General features: G+C 38.5%; 1 protein-coding gene across 4 annotated transcripts; it reads right to left on the bottom strand.

The window, feature by feature from the left end:
- Positions 1–698: 698 nt before the first annotated feature.
- LOC127792002 (ubiquitin carboxyl-terminal hydrolase 25-like) lies at positions 699–23,696 on the bottom strand. Of its 4 annotated transcripts, none has more exons than XR_008021043.1 (10): positions 22,678–23,696; positions 22,099–22,582; positions 21,948–22,023; positions 21,752–21,850; positions 4,114–4,200; positions 3,226–3,986; positions 2,264–2,395; positions 1,764–1,909; positions 1,509–1,605; positions 699–1,417 (listed from the first exon to the last, which is right to left on the bottom strand). XR_008021043.1 is itself a non-coding variant. In XM_052322276.1 (9 exons), the coding sequence occupies exons 1-8, from the start codon at positions 22,862–22,864 to the stop codon at positions 1,804–1,806; spliced, it is 1,932 nt and encodes a 643-aa protein (XP_052178236.1). In that variant the 5' UTR covers positions 22,865–23,696; the 3' UTR covers positions 699–1,605; positions 1,764–1,803. The 4 variants fall into 4 exon arrangements, 2 of the variants coding, with proteins under 2 accessions (XP_052178236.1, XP_052178235.1); XR_008021042.1 differs by having other exon boundaries at positions 1,775–1,909; positions 22,678–23,694; XM_052322276.1 differs by having other exon boundaries at positions 699–1,605.
- Between the last annotated feature and the right edge of the window lie 1,381 nt (positions 23,697–25,077).

Here is a 25,077-nt window from a genome sequence, read left to right on the forward strand (position 1 = left end):
TGCTTGAGAGAACCAAATATCAAAGATATGAACAAATTTTGAACTTTCTATTGTTTTTCACAAAAATCAAGAGCTGGGAAATGAAAAACCTGAAAAAAGAATACGGCCTTGAACACTTCTTCTTCAGCATTAGGCGCAATCTGCATACTGATTTACAGATTTTAAAATTACTCCACACAAAATGATTCTAGAGAGTAGAAACCATTTTCTACAAAACTTATCCCAAAGCATCCTCATTCTGCTAAAATAACAAGAAAAGATGAAACCATTTGCTAATTTTAGAAGGCAAGAAAGCACAACTTATTTGACTACTGTTTCAAAAACGTTTTTATTTTGAAATCAGAACTCCATAAGTCTTTGGGTGAACTTCAACTTCTGATAAATATTTTAAAACCACTCTAAAATGAAGAGGATACAAAAAGACCAGACACTTCTTAAATCCATAATTGTCAATCTTGAGAACAACACAAGCAAGCAAAATAGAAGACCACCCAGTCATGATTCCAGAATTCAACACACACTGTTCTCCATCTAAGTTAAAACTCGTCCAGAAAGGAAAAAAGAAAACAAGCATCTACCAAACACTTTGCAACATAAGGGACCATGATAAATTCAATGAAGCATAGTATAAACCCTAAATATTTACTTTGCAACATATGTGTATGGCATGTCCTGCTCTTCCAGCACAAATAAGAAGCGAAACAAAACAACAGATAAAATCCGATTGAAACAAATAATAAAGGTACATGTGAAAAATGCATCTTTACTTTTATACACCCATCAGCCTACTCTCAACCTCAAAAAATTCAGAACCTTTTTAACACCCAAAACTGACGTACAGAAGAAATACATGTTCAGAGTGCAACTTATCCAGACTTCAGAACCTTGTTGTTGTATTTGCACAAGAGGAGCTTTTAGAAGTAAATACATGTTCAGAGTGCACCTTATCCAGACTACTGTTTGGCACCTTATCCAGACTACTGTTTGGGCTCAGTTCATTTATAAACCATTCAATGGCAACGACGTACAGAAGAATACTAGCTTCCTAGTAGATGAGAACACCAATTCCAACTGCCAGTGCAGAAAGATAAAGAGCATGGCAATAAAAGTAAAATGATTATCAATGTCATATTTTCTCCTCTCTTTTTTTTCATATTTTGGAAAAAGGACTCAATTAGTATTAGATCCAAGAGCACCAATCCAACCACATTTTTATGGGAAAATTTGATGCGTCCATAAAATGAGGATAGTATATTAATCAAAATTTTAAAAAAACAAAAAAGAAAGGATATCATACAAAATGAACAGAAAGTGTTGCTTGTTCTCTGCCACAACCTGCACAGTTGCAAAGGAGAAAGAAAACTTTCGGCAATTTGCTAACTCAGCCCTTCAATCTCAAGTTTGACCAATTAGGCACCTATATATCAGTTGATGAAACATCAAATGACAAGATAAAACAGCCTTCTCTCAACCCCATCATTTGAGTAAAGATATAAAACGAGACATACCCCTAGTTACGGCTCGAGGATTTTGTCAACATTCATGAAAGATAAAAATCAGCATTACTGATAATACATCAACCTCTGCCACCAACACATCAGTAGTCTGCAGTTTACCAATAGAAACACTCAATAGCATGAAAGAATAGAGCACAACAACTACACTGAAGAGAACAATAATAATAGTTCATGCACTGCTACATTTTGCGTTATCTATTTTTACATATAATAAAAATTTGAAAGAAAAGCAGCAAAAGTCCCCACCATTGACATACCATGGGCGAGATGCTAGAGAAGCTGAATGCTATTTTTCCTGGCTAAAAGATCTGAGACGGTTAATAAGGGTCTCTTTCAAGGATTCTGGAATTTTTGATATAAAATTTCCTCTGGCATTTGTTATCAACGACTTCCTGTATCATGAAGCAGTTAAACAGTGAACTAGAAATTCCAAAATCTTGAGAAAAGTGCAGAAAATGAAAATAATTATGATGTAAAGAATCAAGACACACTGAACTACCACAAATTACAATAAAGCAACATAAGGACAACAAAATAATTTACAGAACAATAACTCAGAAATCACTTTCCGTGAATCCTCAAGCAAAATTACCAATACAGATCAAAAAAAACTCTTTCAAGGGTACACATAGTCAAACTTCAGGAACATAAAGTTCCCAACATCACATACTTTTTATTTTGTTTTCCACCCAACAAACAAACTAAAATCCCTCTTTCATAATTAAGTAAACATTTAAAAAACTTACCTTAATTCATTGCCGTGTGATGCCATATTGCCTGTTTCTAGAGAACATGCTTTTTTTCTAGAAAGCATGGAATGATAAACTTCGTCTGTCCAACCACATGATCGCAGAATTGAAGAAGCTTCTTTTCCTAGACTGAGACAAACCAAAAGGCATATACCAAAGAACAAGGGAATTAATTATGTCAACAAGACAAATGTAAACAAGCACTTCAAAAAAAAAAAAGTTAAGAATACAAAAAGAAGAATCATCAGAACGTAAATATATAGATAGAATGGTTACCAACATACAGATCAATGATTCAAATCACTTCTTTTTACACTATTTTGGAAACCCAATGACTCAATGGTAAGGATATGTAAAATACAGGATTTCCAATTGAATAAAAAAATTTAATGACTCTGCTCAAAGCATGGAAGAAAGAAGTGCAACATTCAGAACATTTTTCCAAATAAAAGGGCTGCAATAATCATTAGCAGAATGTCTACCCTCATCGTCAAGTATAAAAAAGAACACATTTTTACAGAACATTGGTCCCAACTGATATAGGTTCTAGGAGAGGCAAGACAGGATACAAAGATAAACTTTGCAATATTCATGCAAAATGGCAGCTTTAGAGACCCAACCAAACCCCAGTTGCAGGGTTCCAAAGTGGCTGCTTTCAACATTCCAGATAACACATAAAAATACAAAGTGTACAAAATCATTGATCTTCAATACACTGACTAAATCAGTGAACAAAATGGCATAGCAGTCTAAGAGGTCATCTCTTTGGTGATTCTCCTGGAAAGAATTATTTGAACAAACAACAGTAATGGACACAACTTACGGATATTTGCAAGCATAAGCATATATGACAAATCAATAGTTCAAGCACAACAAGGGTAAATGCATGTGCACTGCTTTAACTAGATCCAAACAAGCTGAAAATGAAAATATAGAAGGATTGGAGATGAGGTACATACGTTTCTTTGAATTGTTTAAGTTTTTCTTGAGAATGAATATCTTGAGCAAACAAAATGCACGAATTCTCATCCTCTAATTTCCTCTTTGACCTCAAGATATCAGAGCAGCAGTTAGCACCACCATTCTGCAATTTAGGCCAGTTTGCTCCTCTTCCAATTTTGATTCCATTTCTTCCATGACTGTCTTCACGCATGCCCACTTCTGCAGACATAGCAGGTACACTCTTGGTCTTACCATTCCCATGTACTAAGGGAAATACTTGGCTGTTCTCACCATCAACTGCTTTAACTGCTTTACCTTCCATAACACCATTTCCACCCAATGATGCATTACTCTTCTCACTCTTTGCAGAAAGCGAGGCTTTGGCATCCCCATTATTTCCAGTGGAACAGTCAATTTTTGCATTGGAAGTAGCAAGAGACTTTTGAGTACTATTTTTTCCAGAGTTACTTTTATTGGCTTGTGGACTAGAAGGCACTTTATTGACCTCAGACCTGTTCAAATTATCCACAGAATTTTCAACAGATTGATCCATGTACGCTGCTTTTCTAGAATCATCTACCTTTCTATTTATGGGTACATCACTGCCATTGCACTCTTTAGGCTTCACCCCACTGGAAGGCAATGCAGTGCTGGCAGGTGCTGGCCTTTGTTTAGTACGAGAAAAGAATAGGATGTAAACCTTCTCTGACAAAACCTCTTGCAGATTTGAAAGTTTAACATAAGAATCATTGCAGCAATACCAACGGCATGTTGCATCCTGTATGCATAGAAAACCGAAATCAGTAAAAAAATGAGTAGCTGCTCTATCAAAGACTTGACAACTATTTCAGGAATATCCAACATAAAATATAGGGGCACATGCCAAAAGGTTTGTTAACAGATACCTTGACGTATGCATAATAGTGTCCAGAATCTGGTGAGAAGCCAGAATGCACAATTGTACCAAACAGTTTATACTCTGGATGTGGATCCTGCAGTAAAGCCACAAATAATTGCATTAATCAGCAGCGAGAAAGGCAGTATAGCAAAATGAAAGGACAATGCAGTAAACTTTTAACGATATTCAAAACAACAGTGCCACACAAGATTTTTTACATCAAAAGATAAAAGACTGTCCCACATGTAAAAGGAAGTTTGTACTCTCTGCATGACAAACAGTAGTGAGTTCAGTCCTTATAGGATCTGCACCATGCCAGGATAAAATCAGCCCAAGTTTACCATATAACCTTCCCTAGCACAGTTCAGATTGTTGCTAAAACCCTGCTCGTGTATACAGTAAACTGCATTCCTCAACTTATTGCCATATCAAACTAACAACTGAGGCAGATTCTCCTCCAAACATATTTATTAGATGTCACAAAAGAAGAAATTTTTTGTCTTTGATATGATTAACATCCATCAATACCATTCCAGGAATCTCCCAACTCCTCCTAGAATGCTCTGGTCTGGCTGTCTTCATTTGAATCATACTGTCTATTTGGCATCAATCACATCTTCAAATGAAACACACATCACTAATACAGTCCTAAATGTTCTATTCATTCTACAGTTCTCTCAACAGAGATAAAAACCTCCAGCAGTACCACTATCTTACCGACAATTTCAGTACAGTGGGATGAACCAATCAACTCCCAACACACAACCTTTAGTTTTTCCTGTAGCACAGACGGGAACTAAATTTCACTCCTCCAAAACTACCATAAACACTGTACAAAAAATGCTACATGCACCATCTACATATAATTGAAGCAAAGATTCAAGTTCCTTCACCCCCCAAATATTTCACACCTTCCTGACCTCATCTCTTCCTCAAACCTGTGTCATAAAGACACTTCACACCTATTTGATGAATCGGATCATTTGCTGACATAAAAGTTCAAAAGGAACTCATTTTCCAAAGTTTCCTCCCTATCCACAATACCATAGCCATCAGATACTATAATTTATCCTCAGAAACCTAAATCCACATCAAATCTAGAACAACAGATGCCACCATGCTTATTAGCATTCTACCTACTTAATTTGAAGCTTCAGACAATTAATACAATGCTCAGAATCAACTTGATTTCCTATGTTTAATGTCCCTGGATTGTAAAAGCTTTGTTGGCAATCCAAACAACATTAGGAACAGAGAGCAAAAGTTCAGGGGAAAAAGAAGTGGGCAAAAAAGCCATGGGGTCTTTTTTTTTTTTTTCCCATTTCTTAACATTCAAATGACAAGGCTGTATCTCCAGCAAAAAAAAAAAAAAAAAAAAGGAGGATAAGGCTGTGACTAATTTCCTGGATTTTTTGTCTGGTTGATTATTGTCAAATCCCTATCATTCAGTATGTTGATTTTCCAGAGATAGATAATGTAAAGATGGGAATTGCTGTGAAGCTTACATGAAACTAGTCATACACCATGGAAAAAGGTCATAAGATAAATTGATGGCAAAGATAAGGAACTTTCTTTTTTTATTTTTTTAATCAAAAGTAATTAAAACTTCAAAGCATTAAATTTGCCAATTGAGGAAGCAAAAGGAGAACCAGAAGAAGGATTTGGTGCAGCTAAGAGGGAAGGTAACGGAGTTCATACTAGAAGAAAGCAAGCAGACGAGACCATCATGTTGGAATAAAGGAAACAGTACTCAGCTAATTGGCTCACCTTTGAATGCAGAAAATTATGTTTCCTAATGTAGATATAGAATGAACAGTTAGCTGTTTTTTTCTATATCAATTAGCTGCCTAATTAGTTAGTTTCCTAATTGTTTATGTTTCATAGCTAGTTTCCTTAGAAAATAGATTGATAGTTTCCTTAGAAGATAGATTGATAGTTTCCTTGTGAAGGTGTCAAGACTCACCTCAAATATGACTGTATATGTGCTGTGAATATACAAGAATTCTGAGAATTTTGGCTGGGAAATCCAACAATATGATGTAAAAAATGCATTCCTTCATAGAGACTTAGAAGAAGAGGTGTACATAGAGCCACCACCAAGCTTTGATGGCAAATATGGTCCTGACAAAGTTTGCAGACTAAAGAACGTCTTGTGTGGGCTAAAACAATCACCGCGAGTTTGGTTTGGGAGATTCACTGTAATGACCCGAATTGAACTAATTAATGTTGTGTCATGTTTTGAGGATTGAGTGATTAACCTTGATGTTTAATATGTTGTTTTTGGTAATTATTAATTAAGTGTTGGGTCTAAGTTGGAAGATCCGAATGTGTGTAAAATTATATTGGAATTGTAGTTTAGATATTCGAATGGGGTAGTGGTGTATTCGGATGAGGCATGTGACATTCGAATGTTTTGTGATATTCAGATGTGTGTGTGTGTGTTTTGGGCCTCATTTGGATGGCATATGAAGCATTCGAATGTGTTATAGGTTCTCCATTCGAATGGAGTCCTCTATAGCATTCAAATGGCATGATTTTGAGTGTTTCATTCGAATGACTTCCTATAGCATTCGAATGACCCACGTTCCAAAAAATCACTTTCACCTTGCAACCCGACTTTGACCATGATTAAGCTCGAATCTTGAAAAACTCAAAACATGAAAGTTATAGATCTTTCTCTTGTCTTTCCATATCATCTTGAATCACCTCAATCGGAGCTTGGACGAGAGAGTTAAGTCAAAAATTCGAAAGGGTGTCGAATCTGACCAGAATGTTCATTTTCATTGTATTCCTCTCATTCGAATTAGTTACTGTAGCATTCGAATGGGTCTTTATGAGACTGAAATACCAGACCACTTTCTCGATTCAGAAGTTGCTTTTCAGGAAGGCATGTCGGGAATTTATCCTACTTTCTTGACACGTAAATGTCTCTTATATATATATATATATGGAATGTTGAGAGAGGAGGGAATTAAAATTAACTACAGAGAAAGTGGCGTGAACAATGAAGAGAGTGGCGTGAACAGTGAAGAAGTGCAGAGAAGAAGAAGGAGGAAGTACAGGCAAGCTCCTTATTCCTTCTTTGCAAGCTGTTCCTTTCCTTTTTCCTTCCCTTGATTCCTTTTGAGGTTCCTTAATTTAGCTTGTGCGAGTGAGTGGGTTGGTTCTCTAATATGAGTGTGTGTGTGTGTGTATATATATATACACGTATATACATGGCTGAGGAGCATGGGTATACTTTGAGTTAAGTGGCAGAAGGGTGAATTATATATAGATATTGCCGAGAATCTATTTCCATGGTGAGGCTCTTAATTGTGCTATTTGGCCAAGACCCTGTGTATGGCTGAGTCTTCAAGGCTTTCAATTCATTTTATATATACATATATATGTACATGCATGGCTAGTAAGGAGTTGGTTGTGGCGTTAATGGGTTTTTGAGGGGATTATTTTGGTTGGAAGTTATAAGGGAATGCATAGGCTTGCCTTGGTTGTGTCCAGTGAGCAATTCCTACTAATTTGTACATTTAAAGAAAGATTGTAATTTCTCTCAGTACCCAATCTGGTGAGTCTTGTTTATATGGCTATGGAGAGTTCTTTCTCTCTCCAATTTATTGTGGAATGGAGATAGGATCTCATAAGTTAGAGCCAGGGGGTTGATTTGTGGCCAAGAATCTTTGCATGTATTTTATTTTATTTTCCATTATTATGTCATTTAAATGCATGCAGGGACTTGGAATTATTCATATGGGGGTTTACACATGGGTGTGCGCTTGGTCACGAGCATGGCACCGATTTAAATATTTTTGTTGTTAGACACAAGCATTACATTCGGCATGTGACTTCCTATGTGGGCGAGGCTTGACAGGATACTTGGCTTATGGGGCTTTGTATCCCGTCCGATCTACTACGCCACCCTTTATGTGTTGCATTGCATTGGCGCCAATTTTGAGATACAGGTGTACGATATCGGGTTTCTTGGACCGAGTTTATATATTAGGGTCGCTTTGGCGTGCCCCAATTATATATGTGGACGTTTATGCATGCCCCAGCGGGTGTTGGTCGCTCCCACCCGAGCGAGCTTCGGCTCTAGTTATAGGTACAACTTGCCTTCAGGGCAGCAACAGGTTTGTGTCATGGACTTGGGTGCCAGTGCATTTTTTTTCGGGCCTCAAGATCCGGTATGTGCATATTTTTGTTATGCGGTTGGTGCCTGTACTTTGTATATGATTGGTCGACATGCTTTGCATGAGTTTTGTACTAGGGTGCGGGTTATTCTTAGTCTCCTTATTCTTATCAGCCTTTCATTTCTTATATGCTTGCTGAGTCTTATGACTCACTCTTGCTTCTCTTCATTCAAGGTAAAGGCAAGGCCAAAGTTGAGGGTGAGTCTAATGGTGTCGGACTTACTTGAGTAGACAGTGTACAGGGCAGTTCAGGTTAACCTTACTATGGAGCAGAGTTGTATGATAGGGTTATTGTCTCTTTTGAGTTGTTCTTTTTAGTTTGGCTTGTATGTATGTGAACCCTGTAGCCCTATGGGCCAGTTGTGCTTTGAGATGCATGCTTAGATTGTGGTTATGCTTCCGTTGTCAAATTTATTCACTTAAATGTGAATCCAGGTGTGCATGCATGGCAAGTATGTCTCCTTTTGGTTTTCTTCTTTTTTCCCCTTGGGGCCACCCGCTAGGGTTCTTCAGCTTGGTTGGAGGATCCAGGTGGGGGGTCCCACATTCACTAAGGCTATGATGTAGTTTGGGTATAAGTAGAGTCATGGTGACCATACTTTATTTGTGAAACACTGAGGTAAGGAAAAGATTAAATTCCTATTAATATATGTAGATGATATTATAGTTTATGGGAGTGATGAGGAAGAAAAACTGAGGTTGAAAACACAATTGGCTCTAGAATTTGAAATGAAAGAGCTGGGAAAACTCAAATACTTTCTCGGAATTGAAGTAGCATACTCTAAACGAGGGATATTTATATGCCAACAAAAGTATATACTTGACCTGCTCAAGGAAACAGGTACCCTTGGATGCAAACCAGTGAGTACACCTATTGATCTGAACCATAGAATGATTCAAGAAAGCAAGGAGAGAATAATCATTGATAAGGGGCACTACCAAAGGCTAATAGGAAGATTGATTTATCTCACACACCAGACCTAACATTACTTATGTTGTAGGAGTAGTTAGTCAGTTCATGCAAGATCCTAAGGAGGAACATCTACAAGCAGTTCAGAGAATTCTTAGGTACTTAAAGGCTACTCTAAGAAAAGGAATTTTGTTCAAAAAGGGAAATAACTTGATAATAGAGGCATACACCGATGCTAACTATGCAGGATCTCTCACAGACAAGAGGTCAACTATAGGCTATTGCACTTTCATAAGAGAAAATTCGGTTACTTGGAGGAACAAAAAGCAAAATATGATAAGCTAGATTGAGTGTAGAAGCAGAATTTCATGCTATGGCTCTAGGTGTGTGTGAGCTTTTGTGGATCAAAATAATTCTAAAGGATTTGATAATTGAAAGTAGATCGATGAACCTATACCGTGATAACAAATCAGCTATTAGTATAGCACACAACCCGGTATAACATGATCAAATGAAGCATGTAGAACTAGACAGACATTTCATCATAGAGAAAATTGACAGTGGACTCATTATTATCCCTCATGTGACATCAGAGAATCAATTGATTGATGTTCTAACTAAAGGATTATCCACTTCTAGGTTTCAAGAGATTGCTGGTAAGATGGGAATGGAAGATATCCACTCATGTCTCACCAGCTTGAGGGGGAGTGTTGGAATAAAGGAAGTAGAAGACTTACTCAGCTAATTGGCTCACCATTGAATGCAAAAAATTATGTTTCCTAATGTAGATATAGAATGTACAGTTAGTTGTTTTTTCCTATATCAATTAGCTTCCTAATTAGTTAGTTTCCTAATTGTTTATATTTCCTTAATAGCTAGTTTCCTTTGAAGATAGATTGATAGTTTTCTTATGAAGGTGTTTCCTTACGAAGGTGTCAAGACTCGCCTTAAATATGACTGTAAATGTGCTGTGAATATACAAGAATTCTAAGAATTTCCACACATCATATACCTAATACAGTTGAGCCCAATCCTTAGAACCAGTTTCTCAACAATCTTATATAACATGTAATAATTCTTCCATCCAAAGTAACAGTTATCAATGATCTTGACTTTCCCATCGCTCTTAGAAAAGGGGTTAGAACTTGTACTCAATACCACATATGCAATTTTGTTTCATATGATTCACTTAACCCATCCTATAAGGATTTTGCTTCTGCTTTGTCTTCTTTTCTTATTCCTCAAAATTGGAAGGAGACATTTGTTGATCCTAAGTGGAAGGAAGCCACGTTAGAGGAGGAGATGACTGCTCTAACTAAGAACAATAATCAGGAGCTTCCAACTCTTCCTGTTGGAAAGAAAACAGTAGGTTGCAAGTGATATTACAGTTAAGCACAAGGCAGATAGTACAATTGAAGGATTTAATGCAAGGTTGCTTGTTAAAGGAACTTATGGAGTTGATTATCAAGAGAATTTTGCTCATGTAGCTGTCACAACCCCAAGGATATAGTAGTCATAGTACATTACATGTATTTCAGTTGGTTGTACCTTGATGCATTGTAGTTGTTGTACCTTTCAGTTGTTATTGTAACTGAAAGACAAACAAGCCTATAAATAGGCTAAAACCTAGAGGATTAGGTATTGTTGAATGATAATAGAATTTCAGACTTCTCTCTCATCAATTCCCTTTCGATTCCTCTCTGATTTCCCTATTCTTCCCTCTCAATTCTGTCTGTTATCTCCTTCTTTCTGCTCTAATTCTCCCTGATCTCTCTCATTTCTTCTGATTTCTCCTTCTTTTCTGTTTTATCTTCCCTGGTATCTTCCAATTCCCATTCTAAACCCTAGGTTAAACCTAGGTACATGAAAATTTGGTATTAGAGCCAATCGATTCTCAGCTGTCAGCAAAGCAACTATCAGCTCTACATGACAATTTGGTATTAGAGCTGATTGATTCTCGGCTGTGAGCAAAGCAATTCTCAGCTAACATTCAGGAGCATCTTAGCAACGATTCAGTGAAGTTAATTTCCGACGGTACTCAGCTGTTGATTTCCGAAGCTTGTCGGCTGTTAATCTCCAGTGATTCTTGGCTGTGATTTCCGGCACTTCTCGGCTGTTCATTTCCGACACGAAGCAGAGCCAAGAGAATTCAGACGATCTAGGTGAATTCTATTAGCTGATCCAGCAAAGCAGATCCAGGTGTTCCGGCTGTTGATCCAGACCAGCAGTCCTCAGCTGCTGCATTGTGTGATTCAGGAAGGCTATCTCAGAATTGGAAGTCAGGCGATTGCTGACCAGAAGCGGTCCTAGCGAAGCAGATCCAATCAATTCTCAGAAAGCTCTAATTGAGCCACTCGATTCAAAGGAGGCTGCTATTACTGGCTGTAGATCTAGGCAATTTCTAGAAGTGATTTCAGTGACAGAATTCTGGCGAATTTGAAGGCAGAAAAGAGTCAATCAAGTTTAGGAGGTATCACAGTTGCGCAGCGGAAGCAGTTGCAGAAGCAAGCAATGGACACCAGACTCGAGGAAACATGCGCTAACCTCAATCAAAAGCTGGACGAAATCATGATTATGGTGGCCAAACGGTTTCAGATTAGTCTTCCAGCTCAATTACTTTCTAAGGAGTATTTGGATTCAATTATTCAAAGGAAGAGACCAGTTCTGGTGACAGTTGGAGATCCATACATTACTTGTCCATTGAATCAGCTTTCAGAGATAAAAGGAAATCTCTAGATCCAATGACAGTCCAATCATATCAGCCGGAATCATTCGTCAGACTTCTGGATTTTAGGAATCTGAGGAACAATCTGAAATGAACCAGTCAGTTGTAACTCAAGACTCCGGCGAAGAAGAGAGATTGGACAAGGAGATCTGTGAGGATCACATTTTATATTTGCAGGAAGCTGATGAAGTAGCATTGGAACAAAACATTGATTCAATTGATATGCCGGCAATAAATCAGATCAGAGATGAGAATTGCAATGAAAAGAGCTTTCATGCATCTGCTGAGAGGTATGCCTGTTACATCGACTCTAGGTTGGATCAAGTTTTTGACGCTCCACATGCAGTCAAAGAAGTTCTGATCGAGCAATTTGGATTGGAACAGTCTTATATTGGCTCTAAGGAAATTGCTCATAAGGCTGATGAGGTCCTAAGGCTAGGACTTTTGGACCTTTGGGCCCCAAGGTTTAAATCTAGATATGGAGGTCATGTTTCAGTCATTGAGGAACCGGAGGGACAATCTCTCTCTTCCTCTACAATCAGGATGCTGAGAAAGGAATGGCAGTTGCAGGAAAAGTCACTACAACAACATTGGAGGAGAAATTTGATACAGATGAACTTGTGGTGTACCCTAGCAAGCACGAAGTAACAGATGCTTTAAAAGCACTGATGAAGTTTGTAAATGTTGAGCCCAACTGGACCTGGGAGGAGGCAATGCGAATAATCATCCATGACAAGAGGGCTGGGGCTTTAAGAATTTTTGGTGAGTGTAGACAGACATTCAATGAGTACTTGGACCAAAGAAAGAAGCTGGAGGCTGAGGAAAGGTGTAATGACTGTAGGAAGAACAAGGGAATCACTGGAACTTACACTTACAGATCAATTGGAGAAGAGAACTTTGTCATGGATATTTTGGAGGACTACATTTTATATTGGCAGGAAAAGCAATGTTGAGCCCAACTGGACCTGGAAGGAGGCAATGCAAATAATCATCCATGACAAGAAGGCTGGGGCTTTAAGAATTTTTGGTGAGTGTAGACAGACATTCAATGAGTACTTGGACCAAAGAAAGAAGCTGGAGGCTGAGGAAAGGTGTAATGACTGCAGGAAGAACAAGGGAATCACCGGAACTTACACTTACAGATCAACTGGAGAAGAGAACTTTGTCATGGATATTTTGGAAGACTACATTTTATATTGGCAGGAAAAGCAAAAGAGAAAGAACATAAGAGCGAAGAGGAATAGACCTAGAAGGAGAAAGAAAGAACAAAGGATAAATCAAATAATGAAGCAGGGATTGGATGAAGAACAGTGGCCAGTGCCAGTCACTGCAAGTCACGACCCCAAGGATATAGTAGTCGTAGTTTATTACATTTATTTGAGTTGGTTGTACCTTGTTGCATTGTAGCTGCTCTACTTTTCAGTTATTGTAACTGAAAGGCAGACAAGCCTATAAATAGGCTAAAACCTAGAGGATTAGGTATTGTTGAATGATAGTAGAATTTCAGTTCTCTCTCATCAATTCCCTCTCAATTTCCTCTCTGATTTCCCTATTCTTCCCTCTCAATTCTGTCTGTTTTCTCTCTTTCTGCTCTAATTCTCCCTGATCTCTCTCATTTCTTCTGATTTCTCCCTTCTTTTCTGTTTTATCTTCCCTGGTATCTTCCAATTCCCATTCTAAACCCTAGGTTAAACCTAGGTACATGACAGTAGCCAAATGAGTTTTATACAAGGCTTTCTGTCATGTGCAGCTAACTTAGGTTGATATAACTGAATGTGAAAAATGCTTTCTTTATGGTGCCTTACAGGAGGAAGCTTACAAGAGGAAGCTTGTATCATAGTTGTTAAAGGCGCGCCTAGGCGCAAGGCACCTCGCCTAGGCCGAGGCGAGGCGAGGCGATTTCAATGAAGCCCTCGCCTTGCACGGTGAGGCGCCGGGGCGTGAGGCGCGCCTCATGAAACTTAGGTTTTAATTAAAACCTAGGCAACCCAATTCGCTCCTCACTCCATCTTCCTCCCGACTCCAACCACGCCCGCATCCTCTCTTCCTCTCCTTTCTAGCCTCTCCTCTCCAACTCGCCCGATCTTCCTCTTCCTCTCCTCTCCAGCCGCGCCCGCCTCCTCTCTTCCTCTCCTCTCCAGCTCAGCCCAATCTTCCTCTCCTCTCCAGCCGCGCCCACCTCCTCTCTTCCTCTCCTCTCCAGCCACGCCCGCCTCCTCTCTTCCTCTCTGTCATGAACCTAAGGTTCATAACGAGCTGAAATTGGCAATCGAAATGATCCAATTGAATTAAGGTCAAGAACAGAATGTATAGAGGGAAAATTGAAGAAGAATGGGGGAGAAATTAGAGAGAATTGAGGGAGAGCAGAAGAGAGAATTGAGAGGGAGATTTGAGAGAATTCGATTTTCTTTCATTCATTCAAGCATAATCTTCTCCTCTTACAATGGGCCTTTTTATAGGCATAGTAGATAGATAACTAATTTCTAACAGCACCCATGTGCTCTAACAACTTGTAAAAATATCCTAACAAACCATTGCAACCTTATTACAATGATGCCCTTCTATTATTCCTTGGGTCATGACAATTCCCCCCTCCTTGAGAGAGTTCTTGTCCCCAAGAACTTGCAGCAACTATTCATTACTTTTCATCCAATACCGGCTTTCTCGATCCGTTTCATTCTTCTTGCTTGCTTGCTTGCATCTTTTAGGCCTCTTCTTCTTCGTTCTTAGGTTTCCAAGATCCATCCCAAGCATACTTTGGCCTAGAGCTTCAATTGAAGAAATCTGATCGAGTTCAAGTTTGATGCCCCCACCTTCTGCAATAGCTGGCCGACCACAATCAGTCTCCCTTTCCAATACAAGGTTGGATAGAGAATCTACAACCATAGCTGCCTTTACTATGTTTCCATTCAACCCATGGCCAATTTCTGTTGCAAAAATATCAACATCATCCTGAAAATATAGCGATGAAGAGTTGTAGACTTGCCTTGGGTGCTCAGACCAATGCTGTTTGTGAGCATTGGAATTAGGGGTTGCTATGATTTCAATCCCTGATTTATCAGTTTCCAGCTCTTGTAAAGTGTGATCTTTACAGATCTCCTCATCCAATCTACCTTCATGTTCTGAATCCTTAGTTACCATTGATAAATTGGCTGTGATTCCAGCAACAACTTCCTTAATATTGATTGATTTTTCAGTTGGTTCCTCTTGATTCCATGCAAGTAATCCAGCAGCTTCTTTTTCCCCATCTTCGTCGAGATATTTCTCTACATGCACTTCTCCTTCAAAAGGATTCGTGGGCTCCTTTTGATCTGTTATCCTATCAACCCGATTAATATAATTTTCCTTGAGATTATGCTTTTCACAACCAAAATTACTCTCAATATTGCATCCATCTTTCTGGTCACTGTTGCCTCCGTCACAATGTTTCTTTTTCTGCCCAAAATCTAGAGTAGGCAGTGAATCGGTCATTCGTACTCTTGTCTCCTCCTTCGACTACTCCATTCCAAGGAACTCCTCCTTGTTAAAACTTTCGTGGTAATCATCAAAGTATTCTACCGAAAAGTTGTAATAATACTTCTTAATAAGTATCATTGCAAATTTTTGCAGCTTCTCATAAAACATTCGACCGAATTCCTTGCACTCTTCATGTATTACACTTCTTGTTCCTTTGTCCCTGTTGCTGCCAGCTGAAAAGGCAGCCTTCTTTGGCTGCCATTGAGGCTCCATTTCCGTTGAAAATGAAACATTCTTCTACTGCAATTGAGGCTGCTCTCTTGCTTGAAAATTAACCACTGAAAATGCAGCATCATTCGGCTGCAAATGAGACTCCAATGGTCTCGTATATGCACTGCTCCCCATAGCCAACTTTTCACCAACAACATACTTCGACGGCCACGGAATGGAAGTTCTGTACATGCTTCTGTTTTGCCTGTTATAGCAGTTCCTAAACTCACTTCAATTGCAACTCAATAGTTGAAGAACACCCGCTCTACTTCGCCTCCCTTCTTCAAACAAATTATCCCAAAATTCAAAGCCAAAATTAACCTTTGTTTACCTTACTAGCAGCCTAGGATTTGATTGGAATTACCGCAAAAGAGCGCTGGAATTCTCAACCAAGAATCACCCCTCCAAATTCGCCTTCCACAATCCACTCCCAGTTGCTCCAAATCTCAACGTTTCTGCTATGCAAATACTTCCAGAACTTGATTGAATCGATTTGGCCTCCAGATTCACCTCACGAAAATCAGTTGCTTGTTTTCAATGTCGAACCAGTGACCAGAGTCCTAGCTAGAGGTCACTCCTCCTACGTCTCCTTCAAATCCTAGCCGACCTCACCTTCTCATGCATCGGAATCAGTTACTACTTCAAATCCAACATGCGATTGCCTTAATTCAACAATTACTTCCAAACTTGCATCCTTACTCACCAGAATGTCTACTCGGCCGCCAAAGACCCCCCGGCTTGCTCACTTCAAATCGGATCGAACATTATTGAATTTTGAACTCCAGCCGAGGAAGACCGCTCTGAGATGCCTTCCGATTGGGTCCGTGAAGTGATCAGAAATCACCTTCTCCCTCAATCCTTCCTCGTTTGACAAGGGCTATTCACCGAATCCGTTTGAATTGGCTGTGACAGCCTTCCCCACCCCTGTCGTCAACTTCGGTGGAGCTCTTGCAACCTGTCTTCCGCTTCAGTTGCACGCGCCTAGGTCGTCAGCTTCACCCTCCGATGGACTCACACCTCTTCGGGACGTCCGCTACAGCCGCGGACGCTCGATGGTCCACTTAACTCTCCGACGGACTGCCGCTTGTCACAAAAGACGTCCGTTCGCGTCACCCCACTGTCCGCTTCTCACGAATGACTATTGTCCGCTTCACCTCTGACGGACTTACGCTCACCTTGGACGGTCGCAACCCACAACCAATAGCAAATGCTCCTCAGTTCGTGTCCCACCTAATCACCGACTCAGCGACCCAGACCCAGTCGCTCCAATTCGCGAATCCTCCTGGGTTGCTCATCTTCAAGTCTGGTCTAGATTACTGGATTCTTGGCCGCAATCCAATCCTCCTACTTCTCCTTCGCGTCTTCACTAGAAGTTGCTGCTTCTTGAATTGCCTTCAAGCAACGAACCAGGATTGCCGAAGTTTCGCCAAACCGACTTTGATCACCATCGCAGTTCGCGCTCACCTCACCCAAATCGCCTTCAAAGCCTTCTCAATCTGGGCTCGATTAAATCAAGCAGAAGGAGTCGATAGCCCCAGATTTGCTCTTGCCAGGTATATCCAAAAATCTGATAACTGTGATGGGTTCCAGAAGTCACCCAGATTTGCTTCTCACCGTCTGGGTTGGAATTGCAAGTTTCAATCAACTGGAATCAAATCCACAGCCAATGATTGACTGCTCTGATACCATTTGTCATGAATATAGGGTTCATAACGGGCTAAAATTGGCAATCGGAAGGATTCGATTGAATTAAGGTCAAGAACAGAATGTATAGAAAGAAAATTGAAGAAAAATGGAGGAGAAATTAGAGAGAATTGAGGGAGAGCAGAAGAGAGAATTGAGAGGGAGATTTGAGAGAATTGTAGAGAGAGAAAATCAGATTTTCTTTCATTCATTCAAGCATAATCTTCTCCTCTTACAATGGGCCTTTTTATAGGTATAGTAGCTAGATAACTAATTGCTAACAGCATCCTAACAGCACCCATGTGCTCTAACAACTTGAAAAATATCCTAACAAACCATTGCAACCTTATTACAAATTGCCCTTCTATTATTCCTTGGGTCATGACAGTCTCCTCTCCAACCACACCCTCTTCCTCTCTTCTCCTCTGCTCACGCTCTTCTCCTCTCTTCTTCTCCTCTCTTCCTCTCCTCTCTTCTCCTTTGCTCTTCAAGATATCAAGCAGCCTACTGCCCACCGAAACCAGCTACCATTCTCGGTCTCAACCTGCTCTCGTGAGTTCTTTACTTGTTTTATTTGATTATTTCTTGTCTACTTGTTTAATTTCTCTTGCTGGTTACTTCTCTCTCTTTATACAATTGTTGTTTTCTTGTTGATTGGAGAATTTTGTGGAAGTTGGAATTGTGTTGTAGCAACCCAGTCAATCTCATCAAATATTTCCAAAACTAACCTAGTATGAAATTACTTTGAAACTGATCCTAATGATAGAAATACCACCACATGTAAATTTTGTCGTAAAGTAACAAAAGGTGACACATTTCGGGCGAAACAACATCTTGTGGGCATATTTCGAAAGGTGGCGTCGGTATCAATACGTGATACCATTGACCCACATTGATGAAAGCAATGAATGGTTGATTGGAAAGCTTGATGAGGAGAATGATAAAGATGATGAAATTGTTTTTCCAGATAACGTTGGGGATGGGTTGACATGGAGTAATGTCGTTGTAGCTGCAGGAGTTGGAGAGCCTAGTTATCGATTTAGAATTAAACAAACTCGATCACAATCGGGTTCAACTTCGGCTTCGACTTCAAAGCGGCAAGTAACTCAGGAGATTGAAGAGGAGGAGGAAAGTGAGACAAAGACTGAAGATGATAAAGACTTGGAAGAGAGAGAAGAATTAGGACAGGAAGAAGAAGATGAAGGGGATGATGAAAATATTGACCTTGATGTGGATGATCTCCTTGATGATGATTGATTAAAACTTCTTTATTGATTGTGGACTTGTAGTGTTTATGTATTTGTTTAAAATTTTGCATGATGATTGGTACTTGTTTGAGTTTCAGACTTTGGGTTGAACTTTAATGATGTTTCTAGTTTAGAATTTGCATAATGAATTAATCAACTTTGATGTTGTTAGTTTAGAATTTGAAGATGATGAATCATGAATGATATACATATGTTATTATTGATAATTTGATAGTTGTTTATGATTTTACAAGATTTTGAGTTTTTTTTTCTAAAAGGTGCGCCTCGCTTTGCAAAGGCGCGCCTCAAGCTCCAAGCCGCCTTGATGCGCCTCTCGCCTTTCAAAACTATGGCTTGTATGGAGGTGTGTAACATTTGATTGTAACAGAAGGCAAAATTTGCAAACTCAAGAAGACACTATATGGCTTTAAGCAGTTTTCTAAGGCATGGTTTAGAATAGTGTTATTAAAGGCGCACCTTGATACCAAACGCAAGCCTGGTGCCTAGAAACAAACCAGGCGGGCGAGATCTGCCCAAGCCCTCAGGCGCAGCCTTGGGCTCATAGATGTTAAAGGTGCGCCTAGGCGCACCTCATGAAATTAGCTGTCAAGCAGTCCACTGCCCACCGAAACCAGTTGCCATTCTTGGTTCCAACCTCCCCTCTTCTCGATTCCAACATGTATACATTACAACATATTTACATTTCTTTAGTTTAAGTAAATGTCCACATTTTCTTTAATTTATATTTTACCTTCTATTTACTTTAATACATAAATGTAAATAAGAAAGTACCCCCCATTTGGATTCAATAAAAATTATCTAAAAAATCAAAATTCATAATAATAAGAAAATAGAATTTTGGTTTTAGTACAAACTCGGTATTTAGCGATTTTACCACCCCCAAATACATACCTACTATTTCTTGAAAAATTCATTAAAAATCATTTTAACAATAATGAATATTAGCTATCAAAATACCGAGAGATAATTTTTCAAAATGAAAACATTTTTTTATGTCTCCTTATAATGCCCTAATCCTCTAGACTTAGAAAAATAACATTTTTCAAAATGAAAACATTTTCTTGATTGTGGACTTATAGTATTATGTGTTTGTTTAGAACTTTGCATGATGATTGGTACTTGTTGTGAATCTTACAGGAATCAAAAATTTAAAATGTCATCCAACACTATTGATCCTAACCCTGATAGTAGTTTTGCTAGTAAAAGAAAAGATCCAACATGGAAATATCATAGTTAGCATATGTTGAATTTTATATTTTTTTATAGCATGCTTGTTAAAATATTATTAGAAGTTATGACCTATTTTATACCTTTTTTCTTCAACTAGGACATATATTTTTTTTTTTTATTAACTTGCGCCTAGTTCCACCAGGCTGGCGCCTCGCCTTGCGCCTTGCACCTCAGGCTCCAAGACCCTTGTGCACCTTAGTGCGCCTTGGGCCTTTAATAACACTGATTTAGAAAATTCAATAAATCTATTTTCAGCTTTAGATTTTAGCAAAGTAGTGCATCACACCATTCTGTTAAATGAGTTAGGATTATATGACTCTTCTCATTTAATATGCTATAGTGGTGACAAGCAATAAACCAGGAGAAACGGCACAATTGAAATGTTCCATTGCCAAAAAGTTCGAAATCAAGGATCTAGAAAAAGTAGGATATTTTCTGGAAATTGAGGTTGCTCAATCTAAAAAGGGCATCTTTGTATCTCTCAAAAAAAAAAAAAAAAATACATTCTTGATATACTCAAGCAAACTGGTATGCTAGGTTGCAAACCTACAGAGACTCCTATTGTAACAAACCATTGTTTTAATAATGCTTATGGTAACGAGGTTAACAAGGCTATGAATGACTGGTTGGGAAGTTAGTTTATCTATCTCATATCTGTCCAAAAATAGCCCACACTAATAAAAAAACTCAGCCACTTTATGCATGAACCGTAACAACTCGTCCAGAGGCTGTTTACCACCTGAAGGTTGAACCATCTACAGATGCTGATTAGGCTAGTTCTCCAGGCACAAACTGGGCCCCTACTTTACTTGGAACAAAATCTGTAACAGCCATTTTTAAAGGATCTTCCACGTTATAAACTATGGGGACATGGTGACAAACCACTAACCTGTCCAAACAATTCTACTACTACTCTTCCACACAATCTGATGTCAACTTATAACCCCCTGATAATAATGCTCAAAGCATCATATGAATCTTAAGGACTCTTGTAATAAGATCTCAAATTTTTTACTCCATTACCTGAATAGTTACAAGCTAATAGGTTTCATCCATATATAGGACTATTGCTGAATAAAATCCTAAAAAAGTTGTTCAAGATGATGCCACTAAATATTCAATACATTGGTGACAAGTTTCCAAAATAATGATCTTGCACATTGTTCAAAAATATCAGCCAACACCACAGAGAATGAAAGAAAAAATAGAAGACGGAAAAAAAAAAAAGTTTAAGCAAGCTAGGAACCAAGAGCCCACCTAAAGTGGCCCTTTCTTTTGCATGGACACCCTTGCGTAGTTCCATTCTAATTATTGAGACCATTAGAAAACTGAGTCATGCCGCGACTATGTGGTGCTATCCATGTAAGAAGGGGGAACATCATGTTTGGAGGTCTATCTCTTTCTATATCATGTACCATATTCGGAGGGAGAATAACTGAGCATTCCAGGGTGAAGGGAGGCAAATTTCTTCTCCTACAAGAGCCAGCCTCATTTCTCTATTTTGCTAGTCAGGGAGGATGTCTACTTCTTTCTAGAGTTACTTGTTCTGTTTATGTATGATGTTTCTCTGTATGTAATCTCTAAAAGGTGTTCTTTTATGTGAGTTGGCAACCCTTAATGTCAGTCTTTTACATAATACTTTTAATCATTAACAAAAAATCAGAGGCTTAAGCAAAACTAGAAGCAACTATAGCAATCTTTCTAAAGAAAAAGTAACTGTTTAAATCCTTTTCATTTTAAATTAAACTCCACATAATCTTGGATATCACAATCTGAACTATGAATATGATACATTAGGCAGCACCTATTATCTCTTCTTTTTGAAGCTTCAGCAATACATATTTTTCTGTCTAAATAACAATCAATCTTGTAAGAAAACCTGATTAAAGTCTATCCATCACAAAAAGAGCTTTACGCACCTGCACCTTGCTTGCTTTGCACATGTAACTTGCAAGCACCAAAAATTCATCAAACGCAATTGCCTTATCAATTTTCCCACCAAATATGCCCTCAAACCTCTATGCATTCAGGACACAGGAAGACCCCATTACATATAGTCATGAGTTCTAATACAATTATGAAGAATTATAGCGACAGAAAAACCCAGAACCCTACCTTGAGTTGGATCACAAGGACATTAGGCGCTTGAAGTAAAAACATTTGCTTCCTTGCCACCACCAATTTTTTACAACTACACAAGCATAAGTTGATGGGTCAATATACATGCATATGGGTAACTGAGAATTAAAGACACAGAATCACTTACTTCTCACACTTGTACTTGTTATTCCCATCCAAATTCTCCGCTTGGAAAAACTTCTGCAGACAGTCTCTGAGAGAACCACTATGCAACACATCAAGACTCAAGTCCATAATCTCGTCGACCTTATTGGACTCGGCACCACAGACCAGACACTTCACCTGACTCTGAATAGCACCCCCGAAAATCTCCTTCACCACCGTAGAAGAAAACCCCTCGTTTCCTCCGCTGCAGCTGGTGTCGCCGCCCTTGCGCCATTTTAGCTTCTTGAGACCGAGGCAGGCGTTGTGGCAGGAGTCAATCACGTAGCGGAGAAATTCGTGGGCGTCCTCCTGGCGACCGAGGCGAAAGTGTTCGGCGAAAGTCTTCAGAGAACTGTTCATCTTCCGAGGCGAGTCCTGCGCCAGATCAACGCTCAGAGACCTCGCGATCCGCTTCTCCAAAATACAGAACGGACAGTCCCGCTTCTTGTCGGCCTCCGCCAAGTCACCTGCACAAGCACCGAATTGATCACCGTCAAAATAATAAGTAAAACCTCGAAATCTTTGATAAAAATTGGGAATGGAGAAAGAATGAATTGATTACAGGAGGAGGAGTGTCGGAAGGAGAGGCAGAAATTGGCGAGAGGAGGAGTGAAGGTGAGGCACTGGAGGACGCTATTGAGGTAGCAGGAATTGCCAAGGTTTCGGAGGCCGAGGGGAGGGCTTCCTTGCTTGCGCTGCTTCTGGTTGTGGCGGCGGAGAGTCGGCTGCCAAGTCATTTGCAAGGCCATCACCGACCGGACGACGACGCTGCAGCATTGGAATTCCAAGATCGCATTGTCCGCCGGCGTCTCTTTCCCTCCCAATAGCTGCTTCCGCTCGCCCGAATTCTTTCTCGGAAAATATTTTTGGGGGGAAAGAGCGAGGAGGCGGTGATGGTGGTCTCGGTCGTCTCGGGTCTCCTGCTCTTGGCTCGGGGCCGAGGCTTTTCGGGTTTGGATTTGGATTTGGATTTGGATGCCTCCGTCATTGCCCCTTTTATTATCATTGCTATTATTATCCTTTTATTACCATTATTATTTTCACGTTGCCATAATGCCATGGCAACAATTTATTTATTTTTTTATAAAAAAAAATAAATTGTTATTTTATAAGGCCATACCCATGCATTTGGTAAATCCTAATAACCTAATTTAAAATCTTATTACTTGGCGTCTTCAAGTCACATTTTAACGACCAATAATGCCTTTTCAATTAAAAGTTAATTTTTTTATTTGTGACCCTATCTATTTTTACTTTTAAAGGTATTTTAATTTTTTTTAATTTTTTCTTATTATATTAATTTTTATTGTCAATAAAAATTGACTATAGTATCATTTCAAGTGTACAACTCACTAAAAACGTATGTAAATCATGCACACCATCTCAACATAAAGATAGGTAAATTTATATCTTTGGGACAAAGGTCGAGCGATCAGATAAGCGACATGTCAGTATCAATTCGATAGATCGTGAGTTCGATCATTGTCCTATGCAATGAGACAAAATCTCACACCTGTGATTTATCTCCCCTGACATAATCGAGAGCACGAATACCGAAGACCACGCAAAGACAATCATCTCAGAATAGACAAATTTAGGCCATCCATATTGCATTAGGTGAGGATAAGTGGGCTCATATAGTTCCCACCTTCGATGCCTAATAATGGTAGTTAAACACATAATTTATATTCATAGAGATATTATTTAGATATTCAAAAATAATACTTAATGTGATACTCTTATATTATAATATAAGTATTATATATTTATATTAATTAAATATATAATAAAATATATCAGTGTCACATCAAATATCACTCTAAAAATTGTTTTGAAATCTTTTAAACCCACCTTTTCACATATCTCAATATGAATAGTACAATGATGAATCAAGCTTGGAGCAATCTCATCTTGGCTCCATAATGTCATGTCTCCTACCCCATCCTATAGAGTAACGGGCATAAATTGAATACCCATTACATAAGTTAAATGTATATAAAATTTAAAAAATAGTTTAACCATAATAAGTTACTAATTATTTTTGTATTCTCAACCGTGCATTTCCCCACCATGCTAACGTCATGTGTTCCAAATTACTGCTACAATTTAAAAAAAAAAAAAATACAACACAAACACCAAAGTAAAAGATAAAGTAACTTGAAGCTTCAAAAAATATAAATAATAACTTATAAAAAAAAATAAAACACAATAGATAAAGCATCATAGGATTAAATTTGACAATATAGAGGTATCTAAACATTAAAAAATATATATCTTTTAGACAAAAATCCTATATCTAAATAGAGAAAATAAAAATAAATATATAAAACAAAATGACAATTAGTTAAAAATGTGTAGATAACAGTATATATATTCTAAGTAAGGATTTATTCTCCTATTCATTTTTACCCTATTAGAAAAAAAATTTCATCAAAACTCACCCTAATAGATGGATTTGTCTAATACTCATCGTAGCATATAATAGATTAATCTCGAACCATACAATTTTTTAGGGCCTCTTCAGATGAGTTTTTGTTTTCATTATTTTGAGAACAAAAACAAAAAAGGCCATATGATTGCTTTTTTTATTTTCAAGAAAAATAAAGACGTGATTTTAAAATTTTTATTTTATTTTCATTTTCTTTCTCTATAGCCACTCACTGGCAACCTCTGATGCACGAAAACAGCTCATAAACACTATTTCAACATGTTTAAGACGTTTCCGTTTCGAAAATGTCAAAGACAACCCAAAAAATTTTAGGTTATATCTGTAATTTGCGAAACATTTTGGCAACATTTCACAAATTATAGAAAAGTATTGGAAAAACATTTCTAACGACCGATTATGGTTAGAGACAGAATTGCTCCCATCTCTAACCACCAACTATATATATTATCTTCCCTTCTTCAATTTTCTTCACGTTGCATATCCTTTAGGTTTAAATCTAATTTCCATTTTTGA

The sequence above is a fragment of the Diospyros lotus genome, chromosome 15 (genome assembly GCF_014633365.1).
Source record: "Diospyros lotus cultivar Yz01 chromosome 15, ASM1463336v1, whole genome shotgun sequence".
NCBI lineage: Eukaryota > Viridiplantae > Streptophyta > Magnoliopsida > Ericales > Ebenaceae > Diospyros > Diospyros lotus.

Bases quoted from the DNA above. Each gene is read 5' to 3' on its own strand.
- LOC127792002 (XM_052322276.1), bottom strand. From the start codon at position 22,864: ATGGCCTTGCAAATGACTTGGCAGCCGACTCTCCGCCGCCACAACCAG. The intron at 3,987-4,113 runs GTATCTGTTAAC...CTATGCATACAG, and splicing joins ACTATTATGCATACGTCAAG to GATGCAACATGCCGTTGGTA. The intron at 1,910-2,263 runs GTAAGTTTTTTA...TTCATGATACAG, and splicing joins TCACACGGCAATGAATTAAG to GAAGTCGTTGATAACAAATG.